Source organism: Neoarius graeffei, chromosome 9 (assembly GCF_027579695.1).
Source record: "Neoarius graeffei isolate fNeoGra1 chromosome 9, fNeoGra1.pri, whole genome shotgun sequence".
Classification (NCBI taxonomy): Eukaryota; Metazoa; Chordata; class Actinopteri; order Siluriformes; family Ariidae; genus Neoarius; species Neoarius graeffei.
In genome coordinates, this window is record NC_083577.1 from 45,719,783 (window position 1) to 45,732,448 (window position 12,666).

At 43.6% G+C, this 12,666-nt stretch overlaps 2 protein-coding genes across 2 annotated transcripts in view; one reads left to right on the plus strand and one right to left on the minus strand.

Annotated features, from left to right (window-relative positions):
* The window catches only part of eef1akmt1 (EEF1A lysine methyltransferase 1), a 12,337-nt gene extending 3,454 nt beyond the window's left edge, over window positions 1-8,883 (plus strand). Inside the window, exons 2-4 of the mRNA XM_060929605.1 lie at window positions 6,774-6,856; window positions 7,018-7,316; window positions 7,446-8,883. Coding sequence (XP_060785588.1) covers window positions 6,774-6,856; window positions 7,018-7,316; window positions 7,446-7,573 — 510 coding nt within the window. The 3' untranslated portion in view covers window positions 7,574-8,883. The remainder of the gene's footprint in view (window positions 1-6,773; window positions 6,857-7,017; window positions 7,317-7,445) is intronic.
* On the minus strand, window positions 8,774-12,298 carry il17d (interleukin 17d). The gene is made up of 2 exons (XM_060929606.1): window positions 11,727-12,298; window positions 8,774-11,641 (listed from the first exon to the last, which is right to left on the minus strand). The coding sequence occupies exons 1-2, from the start codon at window positions 12,011-12,013 to the stop codon at window positions 11,335-11,337; spliced, it is 594 nt and encodes a 197-aa protein (XP_060785589.1). The 5' UTR covers window positions 12,014-12,298; the 3' UTR covers window positions 8,774-11,334.
* Window positions 12,299-12,666: the final 368 nt, after the last annotated feature.

Below are 12,666 nucleotides of genomic sequence, written 5' to 3' on the forward strand. Positions count from 1 at the left end.
CTATAAATCTATAAAGTAAAATTTATTAATAGAATTAAGAATAGTAGTAGTGACGTAGCTAGTTATATTCTCTTCTCACCTGTGACCCTGCATAATCATCCCTGTTGGCCTCTGGTCCACTGTCTCCTCTCTCACCCTGCTCTTTCTATTGTGGCAATAAAGATTAAAAATAATATGTGGAAAGCAACATTTTGAAATAGAATTAGGAATACAGTAATAATAATCAGCAAATTCATGTACTTTAAACTTTAACTACCACAAAAATAAATTAAATTTTTACAAAAATAAGTATAAGAAATACTTTTCACAGTAGATAATGCAAATAGCCCTCTGTATTTAATCCTTCGTTTGTCTAATTTTTATTTCAGTTTTATTTTTTTATCTGTTTGACATTTTCTTGCTACTGTAACACGTGAATTCCCCGATGTGGGATGAATAAGGTGAAATCTAATCTAATTACATCCATGTTTGTTAAATGTGTATATGTAAGGAATATAACGTCACGGGGTATGCTTTATAGGAAATTATTCTCCATACAGGACACTTTTTTTTCCATGGAATAAAATTCTATTAAATAAATAAGTTTTAAATAATAAAGAAGTTTTTAAATAAAGTTCTATTCCCTTTTAGTGGGTTTCATTCCTTTGGTTTGATCGCATGCAATATTGGTTAGCATATCGCTTATCCTACATGTATTACGTTACTCTACCCACTAGACAATGAGCATTCAATATGGTTTACGATATTGTATGGCTGTCATGACAACATGACCTCACACGTCGGAGCTGACGCGAATATTCAGTTTCTGCTGCGCATGCGCAGAAGCATTTCTTTGTTCACCAGGAAAGAGAAAGACGCGTTGAACACCTGAAAAGCTACCAAAACTTCATTAGATATTCTTCACGCATATTTACAAGAAGTGGCAAACTGTTACTTTTAGAGCCGGGACTTCAGCTCAGGTAAAACTTAGCCAGACGCGCCAAAAGGATTTTGTAAGGGATTAGGGGCAGAGTGGCGGGTTGCTCCGTTGTGTGTAGTTGTCAGTGTTGATTTTTAAAGTAACTCAGTAAGTTGCATAGAGAAATGAATACTGAAGTATGAGTGAAAAATACTGTGGTGGATGTGCGTGGAAGAAGAGTCTGGAGACAGAAATCTTAGTTTCTCAGTCATTAGTCTGTGCTACTTGCTTTTGATAGCACTGGCTTGACTGCTTTATTAACATTTGCCAACACTACTGATGAATGCTACACCAGCGGGAAGGTGACTTCACTGCTGCGCTGACGGCACTGACTCGCTGTTAAAGGATATACGCAGAACCTTTATTTTTAAATAAATCTGAGTGGATAGTATCTCCATCCTTGCCTCTTGTATGCTGCATAAATGGGAATAAAAAAAAAATATATTTTTGAGAGTTAAAATCGACCACAAAGTTGGCATTGGAGCTGCCCCGCTGAGCCAGCCAGCCCTGGGCGTGTGACGTCACAGCGGGAACCGGTTTTAAGGCCGAGGCCTTTGACAGCTATAGACCAAAGTCATATAAATAAAAATTTATGGTGAAAGTAAGAAATACCGTTACCGACTTGCTTAACTAAGACTGATTTGACTTCATTGATTGTGGGTTGACTCATTAAAACAGGATAGGTGTTATAACTTATGCAACATACATGTACATGCATGCATTTTCACTGATATAAAACATAAAAGGCTAATTAAATAAATCAGATGAACTGAGAATCACATTCTGAAGCAAATTAAATAATCTTATACCAGTAACTTAAAACACACAATACAAGTTACATGTATTAATCTAAATGCAGGTAAACAATGAGTTTTGTTGTTTTGTATCCAAATGAGAGTCGGAGCTTACCCATCTGTGTTCTCGCTTCTTGAAGGCTGACCTTGTGCCCGATTGTTTTAAAACAATCTGACTTTCAGTTGTTCCTTCAGTTCTCTGTTTATTCGCTTCTTCCACGTAAGGGCGAGATATTGCTGCTGAGGCAAGCATATCCAGTGGAGAAATCAGACGGCTGCTCCACTCATTCTCCATTTTCTCCATACGGAGTACTCCGCCATTACTGCTCGGCTCAGACAATTATTAAAACCTAGGACGGGACATCACCGGTTTTAGCAACAACCAGGGGGAGGTCACTGCCCAAGCGATAATGTATCACATTCCGTCCCGGGTTTTAGCAACAACCCTCGGCTCACACCCCAGGAGAACTGGTGCAACTGAATTTACTTTCCTTTTCTTGTAGTTTTCTTTTCCTTTAATTGTTGGCACTGCACCCTCTTTCAATACGGGCTTATAGCCAACGCTCCTCAGCAGATCAGAAGTTTTGTACAAGCCTTCAGTAAAACGTCCAGAGCAGAGGAGGGACCACTTCATAGGCGCCCAATGTACCTGTGAACTTCTTGCAAAACGTGTCCAAATCTTTGCAGTTTGAACATTCTTAGGCCATGAATGCAACGTAAATCCACCTTCTGTTGTGTTGCTGCATCAGCCAGCAACACATCTATGTGGCATGGCGATAAATTAGCTCAAAATGGAGAATTGAAGTTGCAGTCAGCTCTGCGTTTTAGTATAGCGGAAATGGCGATGAGACCGATAGCCTTCCCGTGGTGATGTCACAGATGTCAAGGTCATTCACTCAGACTGCTACCTATATGAATCACTTTAATCATAAAAATTACTATATTAGATTTATTGTTAACGCTTAAAAGTATTCCTATGCCATTCTTGAAGTCTCAAGGCATTTATAAACAAAAAGTGAGGCCATGGTTCTGCGCATCTCCTTTAAGCTTGCGTTGGCCTTTGAAAGGCCTAGGGTGATAAATTTTGATCCCTCCCACTATAAAATCTCATTGGCTAACTTTTTTTTTTTAATGTTTTCAGGACAGTAACCCTTTTGTTTCTGAAGCAAGTTTGATAGAAAATGAGGACAAATTAGAATTGGAAGAGAATAATTATAATGAAATTATGAAGGCAATTAAAGAATGAAAAATTAAATATAACATTTAAAATGCTGATATGTTTGGGCCTTCTCTGAAGGCCTAATAGGCCCTGACAGTTCCCCTCTGTTTACAAGAGAAAAACGTACCAACAGACATCGAGAAACTGGAAAAGAGAGCGTGTATGTATAATAATAATATTGGCTAGCTTTTTTGTGGTATATCAGATGTATTCCATTCAGCGAGCATGAAATCGTCTTCGACTCCTTCATTCAATATCATGCTAGCTGAATGGAATATATATATATATATATATATATATATATACACACACACACACACACAAAAATAAATCCAGCCAATAGTATTTAAATAATCAATGACTGAGTGGTTGCCACCACAAAGTGTTTTATTTATAATTACCAGCAATTTGCAAACTATTAAACATTTTTTGAATGACCTGTTTTTGTTTTTTTTTGTTTTTAATTCATTGAGAGTTGCATTTAATGTTGCGGAATGTAAGCAAAAGACGCCCTGGTACACTTGACTTAAAAACAGCCATTCCCTCACCAGCTTCTCCTTTTTTCTGTTTTCATATTAAGACTAACGAAGTGCTTACACCTGCGGTACCTTCCAAAAATACTAATTAAATGTCTCCTCACAGAAAACTTCATCATTATCAACAATAAATGTCCATGTGGTGTGTTCGCCTTTGAAGACCCTGTGCAAGTTCTTAATATAGAACTGATGAGCACATCAGTATAAACCTTGCAGCCAAAACTGTCAAAGCTGCAAGGAATGAATCAACGCTTTCTGACCAATCAGAATTGAGTCACTGTGGTATTGCTGGGTTTCAGTCACGTGACTTTTCTTAGCAGTTTTACTGAAAGTGAAATAGCTGGTGGTCTAAACGGCTGCTGTAGTGCAAACAACTAGCAATAACTTAGGGTGTTTTCACACCTGGTCGCCTTTAAAGGAACCAGACTCAGTCCTCTTTAAGTGGACCAAAAAGTGGACCAACAGAAAAAGAACTCGGTTCTTTTTGTGTTCACACTGTGAATTTATTACAAAGAGGACTGGGTTCTCTTTCTGGTCCAGTTAAGCTTTGATGGGGCCTCAGTCCTCTTTCTGTTCACACCAGGTCCTCTAGAGCCCTCAGACCCCCAGTGCACGGAATTCTGGGTAATTTTCTCTTGAATCAAAATGTCTGCTGCCATGCTTGCCCTGCTGTATTCTTTGATCAAAATAGTGCGGATTAAGGAAAATAAATTTATTCCAGCGGCTGTGGTAAGTTCCAAAAGGAAGTTGAGTTTCCCTGCTACAGTCACGTGACCAACTACGGCAAACGAAGAAGGTTAAACTACAGTGAAAAAGGCGAAGTGAACCCGGTATGCTTTTTGTTCACAATGCGCAGATTAGGTGAACCGTACCGTCGATTTTTAGTGAACCGTACTGAGACCACCTCCTGAGGTGGTCTCAGTTTGGTTCGCTTTAAAGGGGTCTGGGTACGGTTGGAGTGTTCACATATGCGCAAAAAATGCTGAGTCATCGATCTGAGTTCGGTTAGATGGCTGAAAGGGACCAAGTGTGAAAACACCCTTATGCCGCTTTTCCACTACAAACGCGGCTGAGTTGGGCTGAGTCAAGCTGAGTGGGGCTGTTGGAGTTGCATTTCGACTACAACCGCGCTGAACCGTGCTGGCTGGAAGTGGGTGGACACATTGGGTGGAGTTAGCGAAAGTGGGTGGACGTCACGTGATGTCGTTAAGCAGCGCAAACAGTGACATCAGTGAGCTTTTAAGCGGTAGTCTCACGACCCGAATAGTAAACAAACATGGAGTCGTTAGTGTTGCTGGTCTTGGTGCTGTGGCTTGTTGTCACCGACAATGCCAACAGATACTGGCAAGAGCGTATAGATGAGGCGAGGCGCATAAGGCTTCAGAAATTCTCGTAATTCATAATTATTATTCTTCCGGGTTTACGGTGTTTACAGATCCCAGCGTGCTCGCGGGGCGTGTGTGGGCATGTGAGGACACTCCTCCTCACCAATCAGTGCACAGGGGAGTGTCTGCTCACGCCCCCAGCCTCACTCGGCTCGTTTTGGCTCACTTCAGCCCCACTCAAACGGTGCGAGTTTTAGGGGCTAAGCAGGGCTGAAGCGGGCCGAGTCATGCTGTTCTTTGGTAGTCGAAACGCGAGCCGTGTCGGGCTGAAGTGAGCTGAAAAAGGGTAGTGGAAAAGGGCCATTAGAGTACGCTCGTAATCTAGAAGCCACTGCTCGCTTTAGCTATATTCAGGAGATTGCTATGTGCAATGGAATCGACCCCTACAGTCTGGGAAAGAAGGATTTGTCATACAATCTGGAAAACTACCCTTCAGTTAGTTCGAGACGTCGGGGAACTCATCTGGTGTTGCAAACGTCCTACACCGCTAAACAGATAAAAGCGTGGAAGAGTATGGAGGCTTACAGCTTTTTTTGTATGTGGCCGGGTAAAGGACCTCGGGATCAAGTCGCTGCCGAATGAATCCTGTATTGTTTTTGCCTGTGTAAGTATTTTTTTAAAGCTTTTCGTTCGTGTCTTTACAATGAAGCGCTGCAAGTTGAAGTGTAAACAAACAGTTCTCTTGACTCTCACTTGTGTTTGCTCTTACCTCTCAGGTAAATCATTCACAAAGATCATCAGAAACCCCTTTAAAGACCCGGATCTTAGTTAAACAAGACGGAGAAGTGATCACAGTGCATTGTAACTGTATGGCTGGGGAAGAATTTTGTCATGACCTTCATGCATATGGACTTTGTTAGGAGTGAGGAGTAAACAAAGAAACAGCTGGGGACTTTAGCGCTTCGTGACTAAAAAAACATACCGTAAAATAACGACACGTAGCAAGAAAAGTACTTGGAAAACACTGAGATACAAACCTTTCACCAAGTGATCATTGTAAACTTGAGCATGCTTTGACTCGGCTCCCTTCGATTTCAGTGAGAGGTTCAAAAGCCACCTTTCTCCACGTCTTTTTGTGAAATCCTGTGTTCGTTCACCCTTTTTTATTAGTTCATGGGGAACCTTGAAGAAACTTTTATCAGTTTCATGGTTTGATCGATTCGAACAACCTAAAACAACACAAGCGTAAGGGATTTTTCATGCAAGTAACGCACCTTCTCTGTACAAACGCTTTATTAACAGTGTTTTGGTAGACCACCAGCTAAAGTTTTGAATAATGAGGCGGATGTGACGTCACGTGAAACCCAGCAATAAAGGTGTTTATAGTAAAAATAATACATTATAAATTAAGGAAAAAAAATACAGTTCCAAAGTGCACAGTTCTATTTTGGGTCATGATTTGTCTCATCTCATCTCATTATCTCTAGCCGCTTTATCCTTCTACAGGGTCGCAGGCAAGCTGGAGCCTATCCCAGCTGACTACGGGCGAAAGGCGGGGTACACCCTGGACAAGTCGCCAGGTCATCACAGGGCTGACACATAGACACAGACAACCATTCACACTCACATTCACACCTACGGTCAATTTAGAGTCACCAGTTAACCTAACCTGCATGTCTTTGGACTGTGGGGGAAACCGGAGCACCCGGAGGAAACCCACGCGGACACGGGGAGAACATGCAAACTCCACACAGAAAGGCCCTCGCCGGCCCCGGGGCTCGAACCCAGGACCTTCTTGCTGTGAGGCGACAGCGCTAACCACTACACCACCGTGCCGCCCAGTCATGATTTGTATTACAGTTTTAACATCAGGAAAAGTATAAAATGGTACACCAGTGTTAATTAAAGTGGCTTTTGTTTTGATGTTCTGTCTGTAACCAGGGGATGAGCCAGTTCTGGTACAGTGATGAGACGGCGACACGGCTGGCTAAAGAAGCCATACAGCAAGCAGGAAACCAGGGGAGGTTAGTTCATTTTAATTTACTACACCTGTTAGTTAAAGTGTAAAATATATGGCTCTGGCAGGCAGTGAGTTTATAATAAACCAGTTTGCTTTGCGACATTCAGACTAGAGTTATGCAGTTGTACTGATTAATGTCTCAGTTATGTTTTCCGTGGCCTTTAGAATAGCATGCATCAGTGCACCGAGTGTCTACCAGAAACTGAAGCAGATGGAATCGGAGAACATGGATGGGTCACACTGTGCGTCAGCCGTGCTGCTCGAGTTTGACCGACGATTCGCTGCATATGGTGATGAGTTCATCTTCTATGACTACAATAACCCGTTGTGTTTGCCTGAAGATGTCCTACCACAGAGCTTTGACATCGTCATTGCAGACCCTCCATACCTATCTGAGGAGTGCCTGAGTAAGGTGGCACTCACAGTAAAATACCTCACCAAGAGTAAAATCCTGCTGTGCACAGGTTAGTGGAGCAGAATCCAAAGAAGGCACAATAAAATCTCCCTCCCAAATTACAGTACTTAAATTTCTAAGAGGAACTCATAACGTAGCATTTTTGGTCTTGTTTATGACATTTTCATTGTAATTTCAGGGGCTATTATGGAAGACCATGCAGGAAGACTCATGGATGTGCAGCTGTGCAGTTATCTACCCAAACATAATCACAACCTTGCCAATGAATTCAGGTGCTATGTCAACTATGGGTCAGGTCTCCTCTAGGTTTGGACTGGGGACCTTAAAGCTTATTCTGGACTGTTGAGAGCTCCGACAACTCTGTCCATTTGTTTAGGGTCATTTTGTCTGGATGATCATACCTGGGTGGGTTTGATATTTTAATGTTTGACAGGCTTTTTTTTTTAAATCATGATTAACATAAATTGTATATATTATGAATAATAGCATGTTGGCTTTGTGAATTTCCATCCATTATCTGTAGCCGCTTATCCTGTCCTGCAGGGTCGCAGACAAGCTGGAGCCTATCCCAGCTGACTGAGTGAGAGGTGGGGTACACCCTGGACAAGTCACAGGGCTGACACATACACAGACAGCCATTCACACTCACGGTCAATTTAGCCCATGTTTACATTAGACCGTATCAGCGGATCATCAGATTAACGTTTTTAAAACGATTATCGTGCACACAGCAACACCAATACACGATTTGCATGCACACAACACCACCAATACACGGATACGCTCGGCTCCACAGGCATCCTGCGCTCCAAATCACTCCGCCCTGAACAGCGAGTGCCCTCTGGAGGGTGCGCACTCCAGCCCTGCGCAGCTCACAGAGCACGCGAGTGAAGTGCACGAGCCACGATTCGGGACTGAGCCGCTGTGTGTGTGATCCCAGCGCATATCACTTACTACTTGCAAGTGGAAGGATGGCAAGCCTAAAGACAATCATAACTACACAATGGGTAGTATTTGCATCAGTATTTGCAGTATTTTCATACTTTTATACTCTTTAATGAAAGGTGATACAAGGCGGAAGTCCGCGCCGTTTTTCAGCAGTCGCGTCACATGACCAACGCCAGCGAATCAGGAAGGTGGATGTCACAGTGATGTTGTCCAATGACGACGCCAGCTAGAGCTCAGCACAGCGTATCCGCGTATCTCAATGTTTACACAGCACCAGACCAGACACGATCTGGATTGAATATGTGGACTCTGGCGGATTCCCGTTTCCCGGCGTTTCCAGGCGGTTTAATGTAAACGGACAGTGCATCCGCGAAGAAAACGAGACAGATACGGTCTAATGTAAACTTGGCCTTAGAGTCACCAGTTAACCTAACCTGCATGTCTTTGGACTGTGGGGGAAACCGGAGCACCCGGAGGATAACCCACGCGGACACGGGGAGAACATGCAAACTCCACACAGAAAGGCCCTCACCGGCTGCTGGGCTTGAACCCTGGACCTTCTTGCTGTGAGGCGACAGCGCTAACCACTACACCACCGTGCTGCTGCTTTATGAATTTTAATTTGGCAAATATAGCATTGCTGTATAGTAAAAACTTGTGCATTTTCATCCTGTCTTTTTTTTTAATTAGAATCAAATTATCCTCAGTGTTTGTTCAAAACATGCGACATTCATAACAATTGCACTTTGAATGAATAAATATAAAAACAGCTTAATGATATGCATGCACATTGTACACAAAGTATTTCTCATAAAGAACATGCAAGGTAAGCCTACAGTCATACCTGTACAGTGCAGTCAGATAATTCTTTCAGCAACATTATCAATCATGCTAACTGTTTTAATAACCTGACTCCATAATACCACACCAGGTTCCATCAAATACAAAACTTTTGTTTAAAAAAAACCAAAACAAAACTTGGTGCACTTTGAGCAGCATGTGATTTTTGTTTAAAGGTCATAGGCAAGGGTTGGAGGTGAAACGTAGAATATCAACTTTATTTTCTAGAAGAACGACCCAAAAAGTGAATTCAATCTTTCTGGTGTCTAATTTGCACCCTAAAATGGAATAAAACGGTTAAAATATACTGTTTTGCCCAAGTTCCGAAGGTTTGTTTACATCTCACTTATGCGCACTTTCACCGCCAGGGGGCAGTCGTCGTGACGTCATTTAAGCCAAACAGACTGGGAGCAGCTCTGTGTTTACTTGTGAACCAAGCACACATGTATGGACTTTGGTCATGAGAGGTTGTGTAAAATGTCTGAAAGCGATAGCAATTTTGAAGTAGGAACTCTCCAAATTGAATATCGAGAGGTGAAACCATACATATATGAACCTATGGCCGTTGCGAAGCAATTAGTGAATATGGCTCACTGGTTTGACCGTGCAGCCTTGGAATCGGACAGCGACTTGACCGACTCTGATCACAGTGACCCTGTACCTCAACAAGACTCGCGCCCAAACTATTTATCCTGGTAGTTATGATAAATTCCTACTTTCAAAGTAATACTAAATAAGAGCCCTTTTGAAGAATAATTAAACCGCCCTCCCTAATGGATATAGGTAACGATTACTTGACAGTGCGCTGGTAGGCCACGTTAGCCTGCGATCCGCGGCATTATACTATTTATAGCCGACTCTAAGCGAGGAAATATCCCTTTGTCTCATTTCCACAATGATTGTACAGGATCCCTCAGGATTCTTGACCTGTCAATTGCAAGCAAAGGTAAAAATATTTTCCTCCAATCTTCTCCTTTTTGCTTGAGCGTTGCTGGTCCGCTTCTGCTTGATTTTGTGTTCGAATTTTGTCAGAACAGCGTCAGGTTTGAGCCTTCTCTGTCCGACACTGACACCTAAACTCTCCAGGAGATGGGGATTCTTTAAAAAGTGATCAGAGCACAGAGTGGCGTATTTACCCGGCGACCAATCCTCTGGCTTCACACGCACAACCCACTTGCTCCGCCTCTTCTCCTTTTTCGGAAAAAGCCAACCCTCTCGCTCCGCCTCTTCTCCTTTTTCGGAAAAAGCCAATCCACTCAATCCTCTTCTCCTCCCTCGGAAAAAGGTAAAAACTTCTTCCTGAACCGGTCCCGTTGTTACAGTTCACTGCACAACATTAAAGTGCATATTCTGGACCAATTTCGGGTTTATATATATAAATAAAATTATGTCCCTTTACACACTCATCCAGAAGGGTAATTTTGCACAAGGCCATCTGTCTACAGCAGAAAAAAATAAAATAACGCGTCTGGAAAAATCCCAAGGGAGTCTGGAGCCAGATTCGTGACGTTACTTGCGGAAGCGCCAGCAGGCTGCGCGAGCTTTGCGCAGTCTCAGTGCACAGCCTGTGTAGACCAAGCGCTCCCATTTCTCTCTCATTGTCCGGTCTTTTGGGAAACGATGAGTACTAATCCCACCATGATTGGTATTGCAACACCCTCCTACGATACATCTGTTAACCATTTTAATAATTACACGATAACGTTGAAGAAATTTGCAGAAAACCACCAGGTCGTTTTCTCATAAACAAACCAGCGCTGACGTAGGGTTCAGAGGGGGGCGTCCCGCAGATGACGTCACGAAAATCAATGTTTGCCGGGAAATCCAAATGCCAAGTTTTTTCAGAAGTGGACCAATTCACCTCAAATGGCTCGATTTCAACTGAATTTTTTTGGTATTGCACAACGTAAAAAAATTTGCACAAAATGTGACAGATATTTGACCAAAGTTTAATATAAAATAGGAGAATTACATTGATCTTGCTCCTGAATTTACCCGTGAGATGCATTTTAAGGCCTGGGGTTTTTCTTTGGAAATTCCTGAACGCGTCTGCACTCAAGCCGAACGGCAATGTCAGTAAACGGAAGTGGACTTTGGCTTAAATGACGTCACGCGCCGAGTGGTCACGAAAATCGCGGAGCAGAAATTCACCGCGATAACTTATTTTAATTATTATTAACAGTACTAATTCTTGGGACCAGAAGAAAATTACAGAGTTTTTTTTTTAAACGTATAAAGTTTAAAATGGGAAATAAATGTGAAAGCTTTGCCTGTGAGATTTAAACGGCGCCGCTGTGCTTTAGTTTGTGATTTGTTTTTCGCTTGTGCGCGGCTCTGCGCGTGCTCTTCTCGGGCTTGAGCGCAGGTACGCACGTGCAGCCCACGGCGATGGACTCGTAGCTCTCGGTGTAGGAGCGGCGGCCTCCGGCACACGCGGCCGAGCGGCGCAGCACTGCGGTGGGCACAAACACCGGAACACTGCGGTACTCCTGACTCTCCTCACGGCCCGGCCCCGTCAGACAGCCCTTACACAGGCAGTACGCTTCCGGGATGAAGCGGGGATAGCGCGTGGGGTCGCGGCTCAACCTGGATTCAGAGGAAGAAACATGGCTCGCTCATTAATGTCTCAGTGAAAGCAGCAGTGTGTGAGAGTGACCGCACGCTACGCTACCTGTACGCCCAGGGTGAAAGACTCCGCAGGTTGACCGGAATGCTCGGTCTCTTGTCGGGCTGCAGTAGACCTGCTGATGGGCAGCTCAAGTTGTGAGGCTCTGCTGAGAGTTGGAGTGTGTGATGGAACGCGCTGAGCACTCCGACGGAGAGGCGACCGAACCTCTGCTCCAGGATCTCCTCGGGAAGATCCGCGCACACTCTCCGGTTCCCCTTCCCTCCCCGCGCCGCACAGCTCACCACAGCCAGCAGCAGCAGCAGGGCCACGACAACATCCCCTCCCTGCATGGTTCCGCTCAGCACACACTCCACTCCACTCCACTCCAAGTTTGATTGATGTTCCTATTTTCTTGCTTAGGCGTTGCGTAACTACTGCTTCTTCCAGCCGCTTGTCTTGTTCTGGTTATGTTTGTTCTCACATAGCCTACTATGATGCTCGTCTCGTTCAGAAATAGTGTGAGATTATTCTTTTATTTGACAAATCACTGTAGTAAGGCTCCAGTTTTCCAAATGCTCATATCTCTGTGTGAAAACTTCCAGACTGCCGTCAGTCTGTGTCAGTTGCGTCAGCAGGTTCCTCACTGCCAAGTTCCTACAGTGAACATTGAGAAAAGGTCGGAGACTCACACTGGGATGCTTACTGTCTACTGAGTTGAGAAATGGCGTTGTGATGTTTTGTTTGTTTTTCCAAGTTCAATCTTTTTTTAATCTTAAACAAAACAGTGGGCGGCACGGTGGTGGTGTAGTGGTTAGCGCTGTCGCCTCACAGCAAGAAGGTCCGGGTTCGAGCCCCGGGGCTGGCGAGGGCCTTTCTGTGTGGAGTTTGCATGTTCTCCCCGTGTCCGCGTGGGTTTCCTCCGGGTGCTCCGGTTTCCCCCACAGTCCAAAGACATGCAGGTTAGGTTAACTGGTGACTCTAAATTGACCGTAGGTGTGAATGT